The sequence below is a fragment of the Berkeleyomyces rouxiae genome (assembly GCF_048999995.1).
Source record: "Berkeleyomyces rouxiae strain 22BRR77 chromosome Unknown BrBRR77_ptg000002l, whole genome shotgun sequence".
NCBI classification, from domain to species: domain Eukaryota; kingdom Fungi; phylum Ascomycota; class Sordariomycetes; order Microascales; family Ceratocystidaceae; genus Berkeleyomyces; species Berkeleyomyces rouxiae.
Window position 1 is genome coordinate 4417819 of NW_027396492.1, and position 19683 is coordinate 4437501.

The 19683-nt window shown below is 51.5% G+C and overlaps 6 protein-coding genes across 6 annotated transcripts; 5 read left to right on the forward strand and 1 right to left on the reverse strand.

The window, feature by feature from the left end:
• Nucleotides 1–786: 786 nt before the first annotated feature.
• Nucleotides 787–2434, forward strand: BROUX77_002821 (uncharacterized protein; the record flags this gene model as incomplete). Its single annotated transcript, XM_073747404.1, has 2 exons — nucleotides 787–1065; nucleotides 1139–2434. The coding sequence occupies 2 exons, from the start codon at nucleotides 787–789 to the stop codon at nucleotides 2432–2434; spliced, it is 1575 nt and encodes a 524-aa protein (XP_073607903.1).
• A 2261-nt stretch (nucleotides 2435–4695) lies between these two features.
• On the reverse strand, nucleotides 4696–6445 carry BROUX77_002822 (uncharacterized protein; the record flags this gene model as incomplete). Its single annotated transcript, XM_073747405.1, has 2 exons — nucleotides 4696–5718; nucleotides 5822–6445. 2 exons carry the CDS (start codon nucleotides 6443–6445, stop codon nucleotides 4696–4698), a joined length of 1647 nt encoding a protein of 548 aa, XP_073607904.1.
• A 1118-nt stretch (nucleotides 6446–7563) lies between these two features.
• On the forward strand, nucleotides 7564–7884 carry BROUX77_002823 (uncharacterized protein; the record flags this gene model as incomplete). Its single annotated transcript, XM_073747406.1, has 1 exon — nucleotides 7564–7884. The coding sequence occupies one exon, from the start codon at nucleotides 7564–7566 to the stop codon at nucleotides 7882–7884; it is 321 nt and encodes a 106-aa protein (XP_073607905.1).
• A 3242-nt stretch (nucleotides 7885–11126) lies between these two features.
• BROUX77_002824 (uncharacterized protein) lies at nucleotides 11127–13682 on the forward strand (the record flags this gene model as incomplete). Its single annotated transcript, XM_073747407.1, has 2 exons — nucleotides 11127–11807; nucleotides 11928–13682. The coding sequence occupies 2 exons, from the start codon at nucleotides 11127–11129 to the stop codon at nucleotides 13680–13682; spliced, it is 2436 nt and encodes an 811-aa protein (XP_073607906.1).
• A 1306-nt stretch (nucleotides 13683–14988) lies between these two features.
• On the forward strand, nucleotides 14989–16647 carry BROUX77_002825 (uncharacterized protein; the record flags this gene model as incomplete). Its single annotated transcript, XM_073747408.1, has 2 exons — nucleotides 14989–15061; nucleotides 15164–16647. The coding sequence occupies 2 exons, from the start codon at nucleotides 14989–14991 to the stop codon at nucleotides 16645–16647; spliced, it is 1557 nt and encodes a 518-aa protein (XP_073607907.1).
• A 1741-nt stretch (nucleotides 16648–18388) lies between these two features.
• On the forward strand, nucleotides 18389–19603 carry BROUX77_002826 (uncharacterized protein; the record flags this gene model as incomplete). Its single annotated transcript, XM_073747409.1, has 4 exons — nucleotides 18389–18434; nucleotides 18498–18545; nucleotides 18604–19309; nucleotides 19450–19603. The coding sequence occupies 4 exons, from the start codon at nucleotides 18389–18391 to the stop codon at nucleotides 19601–19603; spliced, it is 954 nt and encodes a 317-aa protein (XP_073607908.1).
• Between the last annotated feature and the right edge of the window lie 80 nt (nucleotides 19604–19683).

Sequence of the window (19683 nt, forward strand, 5' to 3'; positions counted from 1 at the left end):
TGTGTCATTTTATAGGTCTCTGCCTCTCTTTTTCCCCCTTCTTTGCGCTCTCATTTGTTGACAGCCGGTGCACGGGGCAGGTTCATCATCTCGGACGTCGTCTTTTTTTTTTACTGCTGGAAGGCCAGAGAATAGCACAGAATAACTACCAAGTACTGTAACTAACTAGTTAGCGAACTAGTTGCATAGCTACATAAATTCATTCATACAAATCCAGATGCGCTCCCTCCCGCGGGAGGCCCTTTGACGTCACGGCAGCGGTAATGCAAACAAGGAAGGAGCGGAACCGGCTGTTGCTACTTGTAGCACCTGCACCCGCACTTCAGGTGCTAATTATTGGCCGATCCGCCGTCATTCCTTCCTGTCGCCAGCTGCTGTCTGTTCCTCCCTTTTTTTGCTCTTTCCTTTTCATCTTCCTGCCTCTTGAAGCGTCGCGCTTTCCTCCTGTCAGATCGCCACTTTTCTTTTGCTTCCTTCCTAATCGGGACGTATACGCCGCCTGGGCTTCTTTCCTGCCGTAGGTCTTTGCTTTCTTTTGTCCCCCGCCGCCTGCCGCTTGTGCGCCCGCTTAAACTTTTTTTTCCTTCTTTATCTTTCTACTTTGCACAATCTCCCCTATCGTGGCGTTTCTTGCTGCACACCTGTTTCGGCTATCGTCCATCTCTCCGTATTCTTGAGCCGTCCGCAAGAGTTCGGCCCCCGCGCCGCCACTATTCTGTATCTCGTATCCCCGGCCTGGCTACAATATCAACTTAACCTCCCCGACCGACTGCCCGCCCGCCCACCATGGCCTACAACAACGGCCAAGCAGGCTATCCGCCACAGCAGTACGGCTGGCAGCAGCCGTACCAGCCCAACCCGCCGCAGCCAAACTACAGCTCGTATCCGCAGCACGAGAACAACCAGCCCGCGCCCGGAAACTACCAGCAGGCCCCGCCTCCCAACGGGCCTCCGCCCGCCTACAGCTTCTACCCACCAACGAATGAAAATAAGGAAAACTACACCTTCAATGACGCCTTCAAGATCGAGAAGCCCAAGTGGAACGACCTCTGGGCCGGCCTTTTGGTAAGTCGCTTTGACTCTTGTCGCCCATCTGCCGCTGTCTTGCTAACTGTGTGTGTTGCTTCGGGAATCGTAGTTTCTTGTTGCCCAGGGCGGATTCTTGGCCATTGCTGCCCTTGCTCTCTCCAGCTACTCCAGCACGAACCGCGCCGGCAATGGCATCTACGACGGTGATCGGAGCTTTGGCCTCAACACTGGCACTGCCATCCTGTTTGGCTTCTGTCTCGCTGTCGCCTTCGTCCTTGGCTACGCGTACATCACTGCTGCGCGCATGTTCCCCAAGCAGTTCATCTGGGTGACGGGTATCCTCAACATTGCGCTTGCCATTGCGACTGGTGTCTACTACCTCTGGGCTGGCACTACCTACGCCGGCGTTGTTTTTCTGGTGTTTGGTGTCCTTCAGATCATATTCTTTATCGGATGGCGCAAGCGTATTCCCTTCTCGGCCTTTATGCTGCGCACCTCCACTGATATCGCCAAGAACTATGGCCATGTCTGGATGGTCAGCTTCTTCGGCGGTCTGGTCGGTATTGCTTTCGCCGCCCTCTTCTCTGTAACGCTCGTTGGCTTGTACGTGCGCTACGACAACTCAAGCAGCTCCCAGTTGATTGGGTTCATCGCCTACATTACCTTTTCCATGTACTGGTTCTCCGAGTGGCTCAAGTATACCCTCCACACCACTGTCTCGGGTGTATATGCATCCTGGTACTTTAGCCCTCGCAACTTCCCCAAGAATGCGACGCGCAGCTCTCTGCGCCGTGCCCTCACCTATTCCTTTGGATCTATCAGTCTTGGATCTCTGATAACAGCCATCATCCAGGCTATCCGCCAATTATGCTCCATTGCGCGCAGCCAATCTGGCGCCGACAACAATATCGGCTTGTGGATTCTCTTCTGTTGCTTAGACTGCATTCTATCCTGCATCAACTGGGCCGCCGACTTCATCAACCGCTTTGCCTTTTCCCACATCGCCCTCTACGGCACACCATACATTCAGGCTGCCAAGGACACATGGAACATGATCAAGCAGCGCGGCATCGATGCCCTCGTCAACGACTGCCTTCTCGGCCCCGTCTTCTCCATGGGCGCCATGATGGTCGGCTACGTCACCGCCCTGTTGGCCTACCTATACCTGCGCTACACGGACCCTGTCTATAACCGCAACGGCGACTACACTGCCGTCGTCATGGCCTATGCCTTCCTCATTGGCTTCCAAGTCACAAACATCTTCACCACGCCTATTTCCTCCGGCGTTGACACCATTTTTGTCGCGACCGGCTGGGACCCAGAGGTCATGCGCCGCGAGCACCCCGAGCTCTGGGATGAAATGGTCCGGACCTACCCGCAGGTCATGAACGGTCTGCACAACTAAAGCCCCCCTTCCCCTTGCCTCCGCCACTCTTATTTTCCTTCTAGTAGTAAAACATACTCTTGAATACCCTAATATCTAGCACACACACACATTTTTTTTCTTTTTCTTCTACTGGCTCCATAGTCCCTTTACTTGCCGGCTGTACCAAAAATAATAATAAAAAAACTAATATAATGTATTTCCAAGACAAAAAGAAAGAAAAGAAAAAGCTTTACCCTGTGATGAGGACAGGACAGAGATTCCACTCTCGAATGCCCCCACTCGGAGTCGAACCGAGGACCTTGTCATTACGAGTGACACGCGCTACCACTGCGCTATAAGGGCTTGTCGTGGTTGGGGCGACCGATATCATGATATATAGATAGAGACGCAATGACGTCATAGTCCGGGGACAAACCCACGTGCCGAGAGCCGGTGGCCTTTTAGACTAGACTTCACGCGGTTTGTTGCAAACCAAAAATACCAGGTAACCAAACCCTGGAAAGGTAGGTGTGCCCTCGGGCCGCGCTGGACGGAAAGTCCTCCTGGCTTCAATGCCGGACCCTAAAAAGTCACAGGAGATGCTTGAAGTCTGCGAACCTACAATTGCTGACCGCCCGGGAGTTGCTCGGAAGATGACATCATCCGACTGCTTCCGTCCGGAATATGCCGTCGTATTGCTGCGAAATAACAGTAGGTAGACGTAAAAGAATAAAATCAAATCAAATCGTCATAGTCCGGCAACCTTCCCTCCTACAACCCTCGGGGGGGTACCTTTGAGGTCGGCCTCCCCCCCCCTCGAGCCTATGCTGAGGGCCTCACGAGGACAGCAGCACGATCCCGATGCTGCTGCCATTCTTGTTTTTTTCAACACGACAACGAGCTGCGAAGCCCGAGTCCGCTTTCTCCCAACTTTGAGGGATTTCCTCGCCGTCGACTCGCCCCCTTTTCACGACACCCTCCTCGCGATCGCCGGCCCTTCATCGCCGCCACACCCAACAACTCGTGGATCCATCTTCGCAACTCGGGACTGTCCCTTTGAAGGTTCAGACAGTCCACCTTCGTCTTTTCCTTTTCCTTTGTCTTTCTTTTTCCTTTGTCTTTCCTTTGTCTTGCTGTGGCACTCGGGGACTGCATCAGGCCTCAGCCATGGTTTGGTGCGGCGGCCACTTCGAAAAGCGGAAGGATACGCTCCCAGCCTCCGGAGACTCACCTGGTATGGTTTTTCACCTGCTCAACGACTCGGGGTTTTCCATGCCACGCTGGTTGTGATGGTCGACCTTGTGTCTGGCCACGTTTCTCGGTCGAACGAATGTTGGTGGGGATGGTTAACTCTTTGTGGGGGTTAGGGTTTATCTGGGGAAAATGTTTTTTTTTCTTTTCTTTTTTTCTTTTGTACTTGTGTTTCTTGCTGCTCATTGCGGAGTGTGGACCACTAGTTCTTCGGGGCTTGGGGATGGTGCGCCATCCCGAACACACAGAAACTATGCGGCGTGTCGAGCGGAGGACTTTAAATTTCCGTCCGGTAACCAATCCGGCGTCGTTTGATCTTAGTGATTCCGGTAGACGTTAAATATAGTCAAGTCAAGTCAAGTCAAATCAAGAAAAACAGTGATATCAGGAAAAATGAACTAATAGCTAGCAGGACTGAGTCGTGTCCAAAACATAAAATGCCTGAAGCATAACAAAGCACAACAAGGACTTTCACCAGGCGTCGTCGAACAATAACCCATGAAAATGAGGCGACGAGAATGTTCTGTGTAACCTTGATCGTTGGTGTAACAACAAAATATCTGCTAGACCAGGGCAGCTTCACGTTGTAGCAATTACAAATAGAAGCAACAGCACTATCAATATTGACTAGAGAGACTTTCCGTGATCCTTGGTCAAAAAAATCGGTTCCAGGACATCACAAGCCCAAAGACATTTGAGAACGTAGGAATTCAGTAGTTATCAAAAAAGAAGAGAGCGATGGGTCATGGTTTTCTAAGCCAAATCTGCATACTGGGAAGAAGAAAGCAGCACTCATATATATCCAAAAATTCTTGTCTTCTCGGCCTTCAGCCGGAGCTCGGATTCTAGTTGGATCTTTGACTCGGGTGACAATGGAGTTATTTAATTTGCACATGTATTGTTTGTATAACTACATCCAAGAAACCAGTTACTAGACTAACGAGACTGATACTCGTGCTGCCGCTCCCAACACCCATCGGATTCAAATAAAAAAAGAAAAAAAGGATATCGCACTTTCAAACCAGCTTACAACAGCTGCATTCAGACTCTTACGCATATTGCTCCCGTGTTGAGCTCTTGTCCTTACCGCCTCTACCGTTCATCCTCTTGCGTGCCAACTCCACCAGCTCCGGCGGAAGTTTAGGCATACGATACTCAACGGCTACGCCAGCAGCCTGGTGGTCATCCTCTGCAGGGACAACACGGTAGCTCTGGATAGGGCGGTCCAGGTCCGGCCACAAGTCTCCGGGCAGCGAGTCGCCGTGATCGGCGCGGAAGCGCTCCGTTTCAGCGGCATCAAGCTGCATGAGCCGCTCGGTCTGCTCGCGGGCCTTGGCCCAGACATGCTGGATGCGCTCCTCGATGTGGCGGCGGCGGTCGGCCTCGACGAGCAGCGCGTGGTACGTGCGGTGGTAATCGTCGAAGCAGCGCGTCAGAGTGTCGGTAGCGGCCAGGTTATCGCGCACGCTGCGCTTCTCGAGAACCCAGTGCTGGACAAACGCGCGTTCGGCTTCGATGAGGTCGTGCAGCCGCGCGCCCGTGTCCTTGACCATGGCGAAGGCTTCGAGCGTGCGCAGATAGCGCGCCTGCACGTCGTCGAGCTTGTCGCGCATCTGTGAGAGAGCTTGTTCAATCATGCGCGTTTGCTCGTTGATTTGCGCACTGGCGCCGTCGACAATGGCGGAATCTTCGACGACAACGCGGATTAACTGCATAAACTCCTGGGCAGTCACGGGCTTCATCTGGTCAAGCGAGTCATGCTGCTGCGACCAGATTTCAGGTGCCCGTTCATTTGCCAAGGCCAGTGCGTCTGGCATGCTCTTGACAGCTACAAGGCAATGATCGAAGTGTTTGGATAGTGAGTCGAGACTTGCAGCAATATCATCGAGGTTGGTTTGTGCAGAGGTTTGAAGCTTCGTGAGCTCGGGGTCGTGGCTCTTGATTGTAGAGGACACCTGCGGTACTTCCTTGTCGGCTGCATTAGCATTGGGGCGAGTGTCGATGAGATCCTCAAGGGTCTGAATATCGTATATAAAGCGGTCGCATTCGCTCTGGAAAGTGGATCGGGCACCCTGCGTTGAAAAAGAGGATGTGTTAATGAGCGTCAACACACATAATGGTGACGTCATAGCTTGGCCAATGCGGCTGGTCCTTGTTGGACTCCATTACACTTACCTGGAGCTCCTCAACTCCCACATTGACATCTTGCTCAATACTTTTGACGTTCTCTTCCTCCGCAAAATCTAACAGAGTGCGCACGTCTTCGTCCTGCGGCCGCAAAGCCTCATGAACAGCAGTATTGCCAAGCATGGCAAGGCGATCGCGAAGCTGGGCATTGGCTTGGTCGATTCCACCCAGAATTTGTTTGAAATCGGCATTTGCCACTTCCAGTGTGGCCAGCAAGCTATCCCGAACCTGCTTCAGGAGCTTAATCTGGCTTTTGATGCCCTGGGCAATGAATGAGGTTTGGGCCGAGGTGACAACGGCATCCTCTAGCAGCGCGGTTATTTCGGCGACGTTTCCGGTGGCGTTGACGGCATTGGCGACAGATGCGAGGCTGCTCCTTGCAGCAAGCAGAATATCGATGAGTCTCTCAGCGGGAATGGGCGCCTTGGGAGTTTCCACAAGGCTTTGTCGGCGGGAGCGTGCGTAGTTGTGGGACTGCGCCTGCTGTCGGACTTGTTTAGCATCGCTCTGGCGCAGCGGCACGGGTTCTTTGGCGCTTTTCAAAGAGCCGTTCTTGAAGGCGGTGGTAGGGGTGACGCTAAAGGCCGGGTTAGAGCTCCGGGGGCTATCCATGGCCGTGGTGGGAGAGGCCTAGAATGCGAGGCTTGGTTGGTCGAGGCGGGGGTGTCTAGAGAATTATATTATCGCAATAGAAAGTACAGCGCAGCGGTCAAAAGAAAAGGCGCCGGAGAGGAAATGATCATCCCAAAGGTTCTGCGGCAGTGCAGCTCATCGACTGGTTGGTTGGGCGTTGGTTATCGGGATATTGGGCGCCGAGGCTCGTTACATGGCGCAATCGAAGACGGCTCCCAACGGCAAAAAGGAGGGAGGGTCGGCACACCGATATTTTATCGACTGGAGGATAAAGAAAAAGCTCGGTGTAGCCCAGGATGACAAAGTGTCGGCACAGCCTGCGCAGGACGGGTTCCGAGAACTGGAAATGAAAAATACGGTGCCTGTAAGAGCTTCAATGTTTCATGCGCTTCGTTGCTTTGCGCCTCGGCCAAGTCTGATGACGACAAGCCAGGCCTGTTTGCGGATAGGGGATGGGGCTGCGATAGGTGCATATCTGCGTTTTATGCATAGGGTACCTGCTGTTAGTAACCCTAGGACACATCTTTGTGCTACGCTATCTGATTGAGTTTCAGACGTCATTCTTTCATTTGTCGTTGTGCTCAGTCCTTGACCTTGCTGAAATTGCCTTTCAAGACAAAGATAAAATAACAATGAACTCCATTTGTCGTCTCAGAACTCACAGAGACTCAATCTTTGTTGCCTTCCTTTCATTATTACGTTGCGTTCTGACAGCCGGTACCATGTTTCGAGCCCACAGAGCGTTCTTTGACAAGATTGTGAATCTCTTTATACCAAGCGTTCACCATTAACTCAGAATACAATGAATCTTTAGATTACCCAAGGTCTTATACTTCCGAAGAAAACAACAGCTTCGTTTTGTAGGTGTTTATTATATATACAGTCATTGCTCTATCCACCACTTTCCTAAATCTCCCGGTCAACCACATTGAAGCATCATTATTTAACTTACGCCATATTTTTTCCATCTCTACATGTTCACCAATCTTTATCTCTTCTACTCAAGATTAGTAGGCCCTCATTTGTCTCTAGAAACCTATTCTGACTGTGAATACCGCGCTCACACCCTGTTTCACAAAGCTCCAGCAACCGTCGCCATGTCATCTGACCAAGCCACTTCTAGTACTAATGCGACTGCTCATACTAACGACCAGTACGTTAGTTTCCCAAAGGTCCAAGATTTCCTCATGATGGATCTAGATGATATTCACAAGGACATCGCTCAGGCCACTCTAGCTGCGGAAAAGCTCTCAGAAATAATGTTTGAAGGCAAAGCTGCTGAGGCCCTACAGAAAGCCTTGGAGGTCAACATGTGCCAACACAGCGTCTCACTCCTCGCTTCGTTGCTTGTAGTTCCTTCTTACTGCAAAAAGTGCAACACTCCTCTGAATCTGCGACGTAAGAAGAAAACTGTCTAGAAGATGTGTGCCCCCTACTAACAACGCTGGATTCTATTAGGACTCGAGGAAGACACTTGCCTACCCCAGTCTGACTTTAGGTACGTCGTAATTCCCGCTACTATCCTGCGTGTGGTGCGATTGGCTTCATCACATGCCACTAGGCTGTTTAAATTCATTCACTACTCTTATTTAGACTCGAAAGCGCGACAGCAGGTCTGCTGACTTTTGATCTACCAATTCATCATCCAATGTTGGCCAAGGGAACTTGAATAATCTTCTCTTTGAGGTTTTGGATGATGATTGGTATGCATGTATCATGGGATCCATAGATCCGTTTCAAATACTATCTTTTGCGTGTTAAAATATTTATTTGTTCCAACTGATGTGAATGTGAATGTGAATATGTGAAGATGCTGGCAACACTGCCGGTAGGGTTAACCGCCGACACTAACCCAGATCAACGCCTCAATCTTTTGATATGCATAGACGTACAAAGTTGTCGCGATCAGCCGCTTATGTCACATCTGAAAAGGCTTAACTATACCGACAAACAAAAAGTCAAAGTGAAATAAGGCACTACTGCGAAAATTGTGTAGTTACATACATTAGGTTTGCAATATGGCGTCGTGTTCTGTCTCGCCAGCAAACGAGAGGAGGTCTTGAACATCGAAAGCCAACACGAAAGTCTTTGTCTGAAATGTTTGTTCACCAGGAGCCAAGACCCGCATTTTAGAGGCCTGGACATAGGTTCACTGCGGGACGGTTCATTCTTTGAGACTGGGTTGACTTTAGCTTCACTCAACTGCCGATCAGGCTTTACTCTTAATAGGCTTTGCAGTGCTCCGCATAGCGGCCTGTTCTCTTGTGTGTATTTATCTCCTCCCCCTTTAGCCTGGCAATTTGTGCGGAGAAGACGGAAGGCAAAGGCGCTATGAAGAGACAAAGAAGAAGGAGAGCCAGGGAAAAGGCCCAGTTTCACTTGGGAGATGCACAGTGCGTGATCTCGCAATTTAGGCGCATAATGGCAATGTTGGAGGTCTTGGGCGCACACAGCTATACAGAGCACTAATATAAGCCCAAACAGGTAATTTGACTCTGGCGTGTTGTACCCTAAGGTGGCAGTGCGAAGCCGAGATGTATACAAAGAGTGAGAGGGAAAGACAACCTATGAGACAGGACCTGAGACAAGAAGAGGGCTAAGATCAGAGGAAAGCGAGAGTTCAAGTTGCTAGATGCAAAGGAAGCGATTTATCCGTGTGGCAGTTGGTAACGACGTCTATCCGGTGCCTGAAGAGAGAATATATATGACTTTCTCGCGATACACCAGCTGCGGGCTCCTGGAATGCCGTGAAGAAGTGTGAACAATGCTGTGGGGTCCTATTGTATGTACTTGTAGGAAGCGGTCACTGAGCTTTGTTTGCTTAACATGTAGTGTATGAGGAGGATAAGGAGGGGGAGAAAAGAGGAATAAGTGATAGGAGATCCTGTCTTTCGTATGCAGAAAAGCACATACTATCTTGTACGTATAGGGCCATTGTCTTATCTGTAGCAGACGATTTTAGAACGAGGCCTGTCGCTGTATGTATCGTGCATGGATGAGATGTATACTAGCTTGCAGATTTGAATCAGGGTACGTGGAGCAGAGGACCAAGGTGTCGGCGATATTAGAGTTGAAAGCGCATGCTTGGTAACGGACATGAGCCGCAGAGCGGCTGACTCACTCTCACACGACTTGGATGCGTTGATAATAGCGGATATGGTGCAAGAAACGGTGGCAAAGGCAAGTTCATGCCAGAATGCTTTGGGCGCAGGCTCAGCGGAGGCCGTGTCGAAAATGGAGCACTCTAAAAGCCCTCTTTAAACGGCAACCTCGACAGGACAGAGGAGCGTGTGAGGATGAAGATCCTGAAGTGGCGTCATCGGCCTAGGCTTTTCACCGAGACCCCTGTAGCATGGAGATCCCTGCTGTGAAGAGCGAGCAGCTGGCGAGACAGCTGACAGCCCGGTGAGTGACAGCTGGCAGAGCCCCAGCCAGCTCGTGCAAGTTTGCGACAGCTGGGCGGGCTGAAAACCCAGGGAAACTGCCAGTTATGGGGCAGAAAAAGAAAGCTCGAGAATGTCAACATACCAAGAACACAAAGAAGAAAAAAGTTTGCTGCATCGCCAGGCAAACGGCAGACGCCATTGCAGCCAACAGCGACTTGGCGTGCACGACGGCCAGAGACTTGACTCCCTTCGTTTTCGCGCTGATAACGCCATCGCAGGCCAAAAGCACTACAACCTATTTTTTCTCCTTCGGGCTCACCTGTCATTTTCAGCGAATAGGAACTCTCCGCGGGCACCTGCCACTTTTCCTGCGAGACTGTAGCTAATAGTCAAGAACAGAGGAAAGGGAAGGCGCCGTGCCAGAGGACAGCTACAGTTGCCTCTTCTGGCTGTTGCGGTCTTCCTGCATTTGAAAACTCCCTTCTGGCTAGTTTGCTGCTTGTGCATCGTTCTCTTTTCTTCTCCCGTAAAACTTTTCACCTTTGTCATCATCGCCATCGCCATCCAGAGCGCCCCGAACCGCGTCTCTTTTCGTCTTTTCGAGCACGCCTTCATCGCCCTTTCTGCGCCAGCAAGACCCGCTCTTCTGCTTCGGCGTTGCATCTTATCGATCCTATCGCCGCCCGTTCCTCCAATCCCTGCGGCCGGGGTTTTGTTGATAGCTGCACTCTCGTCCCCCTCCCCTTCTTCGCTTGATTGTTGTCTTGTCCTGTTCGCCGTCGAATCGTGACGTGCTTGGAGCTTTGACACTCCTCGATTGCGCATTCCTTATTTGCATCAGCCAGATATAAAAGAGAAAAAAACAACGGCCGGGCCACGGCGCTGAGACCCAAACTGCAGTCATCTTCAGTCTCAATTCTTAACACTCCGTCTGAATCACTCGACACTTACAACTTGCCATCGCATTGCAGCGCATCGTTGGGGTCGGTCCCTTTTTAGCCTAGGCTCAGCCCGCCCAGGCCTCTTGAATTTCCTCGCTTATCCCCTTTATTTCTTTTCCTCTTTCGATCAGGCCCTGTCTTTTACAGGCTTTTACCGCCTAAAACTTCTCCTAGCCATTGCTGGCGCATGACGCAACACATGACAGAATCCTGTACGATTCTCGCGCCAAAGCTCAATTGTCCCTTTTCCGTCTCCTTGCTGAAACCTCGATTCTTGTCTTCTACAAATTCGTATCCCCGCCTGCTGCCGCCTCAACCGGCTACCCGTGTATAATGGCCCACCCATCACTGCCCTCGGCCGCCGTGGCACCTGAAGCAGAATCTTCCACACCATCTTACACTACGACCTCTCTCTCTGTTGCGACTTCCATTGCCACTACTCCTTCTCCTACTAATACCACCGCTCCCACCACCACCGCGTCTTCTGCCACCAAGCCTTCAACCAACACCCACCACAACGATACCGCCGACGACAACCATCACGGCTCTGATTCCCATCACGACACCCGCAACGCCCATTACGACCGCAACTATCGCCGCCACGACCACAGCCACTCCCATCTACGCACCAGCAACTCTGCCCACTCTTCCACCCACCCCCACCATCACCATCATCATCACCACTCTACCCACCCCCATTCTCGCCACCACCATTACGCTGCCTCTGCTGCGACATTGCAAAAAGATCGTGACCTCGACGACTACCACCACTCAGATGAGTCTGATTCTTTCCGTCTCGTCCAGATGACTACTGCACTCTCTGGAAACACAGTCTCCCCCTTCCTCCAAGACCACATCCCTTCCCTCTATGCCCCTGTTGGAAAACCCGACTTGTCTGTCACAGGTTTTGTTCGCAAGGACAAAGACCCCAATAGCAAGTTTTGCTATAGGCACGCACCGGGCTCCAAGTGTCGCCGTGCCGCTGATGAGACCAAAATGGCCATGATCCAAAATGTGAGTTTTCCATATAAACCGAAGCGTCATCAACCTGTCTCGTTCCAGTTGTTTTTGCCCTATATTTCGCATTCTTATATTCTCTTCTCGCGCTCCGACTCTAACATTCGACATTGATAGGAACTTGACAAACTCCCTCCCAATGACCAACAAGCCATTACCCATGTTTGGTCACTGTTTTCCGCAGCGCCCTCAAAACACCGTGAACTCATGCTTCAAGGGATCATAACCCAGTGCTGCTTTCCCCAACTATCAACAGTCTCCAGAGAAGTCCACGAGCAACTCAAAATCGACTTCATTTCTGCCTTGCCACCTGAGATTTCATACAAGGTTCTCTGCTACTTGGATACTGTTTCTCTCTGCAAAGCTGCGCAAGTCAATCGCCGATGGCGAGAACTTGCCGATGACGACCATGTCTGGCACCGTATGTGTTCTCAACATATCGACCGCAAGTGCACTAAGTGTGGCTGGGGTCTACCATTATTAGAACGCAAGCGCCTACAGGAATGGAAGCCAAAAACTGATGCTGTCGTCATTGACGTCACCGACGAGCATACTGACGATGCTGATACCAGAAACACTACCAACACAGAGACTGGCATTCCAGGCACTGGTAGCAACAAACGCAAGAGGAGCGACGCCGATTGCAATCGTCGCGTTGTCCAAAACAAAAAGCGCCGGGAAGAAGAGCGGCGGCTATGGAAAGACGTCTACAGAGAACGTTTTGAAGTCGGCTCAAATTGGAAGTATGGCCGGTGCTCCATCAAAATTCTCCGTGGTCACCAAAATGGTGTTACGTGCCTCCAGTTTGATGATAATATCCTCGCTACAGGTTCATACGACAACACTATCAAGATTTGGAATGTGCAAACAGGCGAGCTTATTCGCACTCTTACCGGCCATACGAGTGGCGTCAGAACCCTCCAATTTCAGGGCGCCAAGTTGATATCAGGCTCACTCGATAAAACAATGAAAGTTTGGAACTGGCAGACTGGCGAGTGTATCAACACTATGGCGCCACATCGGGACGGTGTCATCGCACTACACTTTGTTGATAACTGGCTAGCATCAGGATCGATAGATAAGACCGTCAAACTCTTTGACTTCCACACGCGGCAATCGTGGTGCTTGCGTGGGCATACTGACTGGGTAAATCATGTCCGTATCGATATCCAGTCCAGGACCATTTTTTCGGCATCTGATGATTTGACGATTCGAATGTGGGACATGGACACCAAGGAGTGCCTTAAAATTTACCATGGCCATGTCGGGCAGGTACAACAAGTCTTACTGATGCCCGAGGATTTCGAGCCCGAAGAGATTAACAACATGGACGACACATCCTCCACTACTAGCGACAGTCGTGACTGCAGCCCCATGCCCACATCATCCCAATCCCACAACACACATGCACCGAAAGGCCTCATTACCGAGACTTCCTACAACCCTCGACAACCTGCTGCCGCGCCACCACTACCCGCTATGCGATCGACGTTCGGGCAGTGCTTCGAGGAAGACCCAGCGCGACCACTGCCTCCGTCGTACATGCTCACTGCTGGATTGGATAACACCATCCGACTCTGGGACATAGCAACAGGCAGATGTCTGCGTACCATGTTTGGTCACGTCGAAGGCATCTGGAGTCTGACGGGCGACACGCTCCGTGTCGTCACGGGCGCCAACGACTTTCTCGTCAAAGTGTGGGAACCGCGATCAGGCAAGTGCGAACGCACGTTTGCTGGCCACTCGGGCCCGGCCACTTGCGTCGGTCTTAGCGATAGCCGCATGGCAAGTGGCAGTGAGGACGGCGAAGTCCGGCTGTACACGTTTGAGGGAAACACTAAGGCGCTTGCCGAGTGCGGAACCCCGTCATAAGAGGGCATGAATGGTATGAATATGAGCCGGCGTTTTTCTTTTCTTTTTTCTTTTTTGTTTTCTTCTCTCTTCTTTAACCAAGACCAGCAGAGCATAGCATAGCATAGCATAGCACGGTGTGGCCTTGGTCTCGGTCTCGGTGGCAACACTAGTTATATTGCCCATCTTCTCTTTTATCTGGTTTCTTTTAATCTCTTTTTCATGCGTCAATGTTTTCAAGGGGGAAAGGACATGTACACGCAATATCAAATCCGGGTAGCCACAGGACTCTTTTTTTTCTTTTTTCACTTCTTTCTCGCTCATACCAATTTTTTCTTTTTTTTGGGGGGGGAGAGTGGTGGTGGAGGAGGTGCTTTTTTTTGGGCCGTCGGCAATGCTTTCTTGTTTCGGAGGTGTGCACTTTTTTTTCGGTCAGGGCGAAAAAAAAAACAAAACCACAAAATCTAAAGGACGCCACAGAGTTATATATCATGACACTTGCTATCAATAAGGAGCTTTCCTCTCTCGTCACAAAAATTTCCTTTCCTTTTCTTGGCTCGTTCACGTTCTTTTGGTGTGCGCATGCCGAACTGAGCGCAATGGCCATGTGTGTGTGTGTGTGTGTGTGCAGTTGTAAGAGTAGAGGTATGCAGGTGAGAGTGTGCTCACGACCTTTCGCCAGGACAAGAACTTGGATCCGAGATGTATGCATCAAACTATCAATGAATTCGCCGCAGGACACAAGGGAACTTGGCAATGGCATTCTGCTTGCTGCTCCACGGCCCTCATGGTCCCTTCACCCCTCTACCACACGCTCCACGGATGCAGACCACACGACAGAAATACACACCATTACGACGATGACGGGCCATGTCTTTTTGTCTGGACTCAACCAAAAGCAGTGGCATCACAGGTTGTTGGACTTTTTGCATGTTTAGAAAGACCTTTACTTTTTGTGGCACTATTTTTTTTTTTCCTTCGTCTTCTTTTCTCCTGTTAGTCACATCCTTGTTAGATGGCTTTAGCCCTTTAGATGACCTTTGCAAAGGGCGTATGGATTTGCCGCCGGCTCAATTTTTTTAATCCGCTAGTGTGGGTTCTTAGTGAGTAGACTTGATCGCGTTTGTATAAAAAGGACAAAGAGCTTTCCCGTAGATGGCTCTTGATCCTTTCTTGCTGGTGCCATGTAGCTTAATATCAGGGCGTCGAGGTTTTCTTGGTGATATATATATTTTTTCTTCTTTGTTTGAACATTTGTGCAACGTTGTCGTTCTGTGGCTTGCTCATTTGGCGTTTTTTTTTCGGCTTGTTTCGGTTCTTGGCGCAGATGGTAGAAAAGATGGCGGCCGCTATCCAAAATGCTGGTGTAACCAGTCAAGCCTCTCCTCCGGCATCACCAGGTAAGCATATATGTAACATGGATTCTTGGTCTTGGCAGGCTGAGGCCGAGATATCGCGACTCACTGGCTTTGTTCTCCCAGTCTAACGCACCCTAGACCTAGACCAAGAGCTGAAGCGTGATTCCAGTCTCATCATTGTCGCTTGGGACGGCCCCAGCGACCTTCAGGACCCCTTCAACTGGTCGCCGCAGAAGAAGTGGCTCGCCACCGGACTTGGCCTCTTTGCAACATTCATCTCGCTCGTCAACGGCAGCATCATCACCGTTGCGCACGAGGCCATCAACGACGAATTTGGCGTGTCCGATGCGCACTTTCCGCACTCGTACTGGCCCGTGGCCTCATGGGGCGTTGGCGGCGCTCTGTTTTCGCTGGCGGTGCTGCCCATGATGGAGGACTTTGGCATCCGGACAGTCTTTCTGATTACCTATTTTCTCTTCATCTGCTTCCTGATCCCGGTCGGCGTGGCGAGTAACTTTGCGACGCTGGTTGTCGTGCGCTTCTTCAGCGGCGGCTGCGTCACGATTCTGGCCAACACTGTGGCGAGCATCCTGACGAACGTGTTCAACGGTGACCGTGCTCGTGCCCCGGCCATGGGCCTGTACATATTGATGTATCTGGCAGCGTCCAGCTCGGGCCCGGTCATCGGCGCAGCCATCTTTGATCATTTGGACTGGCGCTGGATTGGATATGTCGAACTAATTTGGACAGCCGTGTTTCTCCCAGTGTTTGTGTTTGGCATGCCCGAAAGCCGGAGCTCTGTGCTGCTCAGACAAAAGGCAAAGCGTATGCGGCAGCAGGGCCTAAATGCGCATACAGCCGAGGAACTTGATACGACGCCTTTGCTTCAAATCGTCGCAAAGAGTGTTCAACGGCCGCTATACATGCTGTGCACCGAGTCGGTTGTCTTTGTGTCCACTCTGTGGTCGGCCTTCAGCCTGGGAACCATCTACCTATTCACGCAGTCGGTAGAGCAGGTCTATGGCGAGCTGTATGGATGGGACGCAGTCAAGTCTGGATACGTTCAGGCGTCAATTGTCATTGGGGAAATCCTAGGATGTGTGTTTTGCTTGTCAACCAACCACTGGTACTACAACTCAGCCGCACACAACACTGAGACTCCGGGCAAGCCCATCCCCGAGTCGCGGCTGTACCAGGCCGTCGTTGGCGGTCTCTTTGGCGTGACTGGCGGCATGTTTATATATGCCTGGACCGCATACCCAGGGATCCACTGGATAGTGCCCAGTATTGGGCTGGCAGTCACCGGGTTCGGCACCACGGCTGTGGTGCAAAGCATCTCAAACTATCTCGTGGACGCGTACAGCAAGTATGCCGGCAGCGCCATTGCGGCCATCTGTCTCGGTGAAAACATGGCGATTGCGCTTGTCCCATTGGCTGCTCCGTCTATGTACACCAACCTCGGCTTCCACTGGGCCAGCTCGCTGCTGGGGTTCATTTCGTTGGCAATGGTTGCTACGCCCTTGGCGGTGCTGAAGTGGGGGCAAAGCATCAGAGCACGAAGCCCGTTCATGAAGGAAACAGCAATGGAAGAACGCAAGATGTCTGGCGACAGCAGCGGAGAAGTTTAGAAGGCTGGTGTGTTGTGCGCCGTTTTTCTGTGTGTGTTTGCGATTATTGTTTCGTGTGTGGTTGTTGGGTTCTTAGTCAGCAGAGAGCGTCGTAGTTACTAGAAAAAGAAAAAGGCACGGGTTGGTTTCTACATGCAAGGCCAAATACAGACTGTTTTTAGGTAGACGAATGTAAGCACTGGGCAACAGGTGAATTAATGAGTTGAATACAAACGACAGAGTCTCTGTAAACTCCGACTAGTGCTCGGCCAATCTCGGAGAATCCGGATCAGCCATGACTCGACGCTATTGTTACCTCTATGCAGATATACAAGTCGTACAAGATCAGAGCCGAAGAACCATCACGGCGAACACACACCCGGCAATATGGACGCCTCTTGTGTATCCATCGCCGCAGGACGAGCCCAAATCAGCCGAGGCCTTGCATATGACACTTCCCTGCGCCATGATCAATCCTTCGCCCTTGTTTGTTGCATTTTCTGGGGAAAAGGGTCGGGATACCGGCACTGGCCAGAAGGGGCCAAGAAAAAAAGGGCAAGCCGTCTAGTATGGTCCAAATGACATGGTGGGAGGATCTGCTGCGGTTGTGGTGCAGCGTTGCAGGGTCATGCCGAGGGAACTCATTTCTCATCGGGACTTGGTCAGTTGAATATGGCTAGGGTTGTGGCACTAGGGTTGTAATGTCGCCTATGTGAGCCCCGTCCGTCCGTCCGGATTGCTTGAAGCAGCGAAGCAGTTAGGGAGGTTTTGACCAGAGTCTGAGACATGACGAGAACTGGCCGGGCTTGGTTTTATCTTTTTGTCTTTTTGCTTGTTTCTAGCCTTGATCATGCTGGCTTGGTGTGAGGTGATGGTTAACCCCAAAACACAAGCTCCCCAAGCCCAGCCAATAGCCGCCTAACCCTGAAGGGGATGTATCATGTGAATCTGGACATGAAGGTTGTCTCGCTCCAGGTTCCCGCATCCCGGTTGAAGTAAAGGAGCCGCCGTTTCTCCAGATTTAGCAGACCCTCTTCTCCGAGCGAGTGACTAGGAAGCTGGCCAAAGTTGCTTCTATTGGCTGTGCTGTAGATAGGGGCACCGGGAAGTAATACAGTGTTCTCGTGCTAGTACCAACAGTATGTAGCTGCATTTGTAGGTAGGTCTGCATGTAAGTCGAGGCCTGTGAAGGAAACCGACTGGCGTAATGCTGCTGCAGCTGCGGCATCATGTATCTTGTATCCTGTACACGTGAAAGCTAAGCACAAGGGATGGGCGGCAAAATCCCGCCAACTTCTCGGTCGCCAGGGCTTTTGCCGTATGCTCGGCTTCTCGAAGAAGACTAGTCGGCTGACAAGCTGTCCAGCTCCCCCGTCTTGTGAAAGGGCACCTATGGACTTGGAGAGAGCGGCAGGATAGACACATGTTCCTGTCTATATTATTGCAAGTACACGCACGGGTAGTTGGTTATATGAGGGGCCGGCCACTGCGGCCGTGATTATAAGAATCTTGTGACTTCCGGCGTTGCTTTTATTTTCTTTTGCAACTTATCAGATCCTGTCTTTGCTTGTCTTTCTTGTTCTCACCCTTTGCCCTTTTCCAGGCGGTTTTATTGTTTTGCGCGTCTTGTTTCTCTGCTCTGCTGGTGTTTCAGTCAAGTGCCTGTGTTCTTCAACTCCTCCTCTTCCCCTTCTTTGCTATAATCCGTAATAATACGTCGTCGTCCTCTCTTGGCCTCGCCAACAAGCCCACATCTCCCAAAATGACACAACAAAGAAAAAAGCCCTCCGTGGCCACTAACTTAATTGGTACGACTAGGACCTGAAATATACCCAAATTAAACTGCAAAACTAACAAGCGTTGCTCAATAGCCGGTGGTGGCGCTGGTATGATGGAGGCCCTCGCCTGCCACCCTCTAGGTGAGTCTACCCACTCGGAATCGTTATCCCGCACCCCCCTCGCACTAACACTTTAAAGACACAATCAAAGTCCGTATGCAGCTGTCCCGCCGCGGACGACAACCCGGAAAGCCTGCCCGTGGTTTTATCCGCACCGGCACCGAAATCGTAAAGAAAGAGACCCCGCTAGCGCTGTACAAGGGCCTTGGCGCCGTCATGACCGGCATCGTGCCCAAGATGGCCATTCGATTTACATCCTTTGAAGCCTACAAAGGCCTTCTCGCCGACTCTTCCGGCACCGTGTCGTCCGGGAGCACCTTCCTCGCCGGTCTGGCCGCCGGCGTCACCGAGGCCGTGGCCGTCGTCACGCCCATGGAAGTCATCAAGATCCGCCTGCAGGCGCAGCACCACAGCATGGCCGATCCGCTCGACGTACCAAAGTACCGCAATGCCGCGCACGCGCTCTACACCGTCGTGCGCGAGGAAGGCGCCAGCGCCCTGTACCGCGGTGTCTCGCTGACGGCGCTGCGCCAGGGCAGCAACCAGGCCGTCAACTTCACCGCCTACACCGCCTTTAAGGACGCGCTGTTTCGCTGGCAGCCTGAAATTGACGGCGGGAAGCTGCCCAGCTGGCAGACTACGCTCATCGGGCTGGTTAGTGGTGCCATGGGCCCGCTGAGTAATGCGCCGATCGATACCATCAAGACGCGTCTACAAAAGACGCCTGCCGAGCCCGGAGTGAGTGCATGGCAGCGCATCGTCAGTATTGCCAAAGACATGTTCAAGTAAGTTTTCTGTCTCTCCGATTTTCCAAAGCGGCTTTGCCTTCCGAGACCTCGGGCCGGCGGAGCTATGACGTCATATTATTCAACCACCACTCGTCTCACCTGGAATGCCGCTACTAACCGATTGTTTACGCTTACAGACAAGAAGGCTTTCATGCGTTCTACAAGGGCATCACGCCTAGAATAATGCGCGTGGCTCCTGGCCAGGCTGTGACATTCACAGTATACGAGTTCTTGCGTGAGAAAATCGAGAGATCGGATCCAGCGCATCAATCAGTCAGCTACGAAGAGTAGGTGGGGTATGAGGGATAGGTGAGCAGAGACAAGGTAATTGGTAGGCCCTTGTAGTTTATATGAAGACAGGGTAGGCAGCT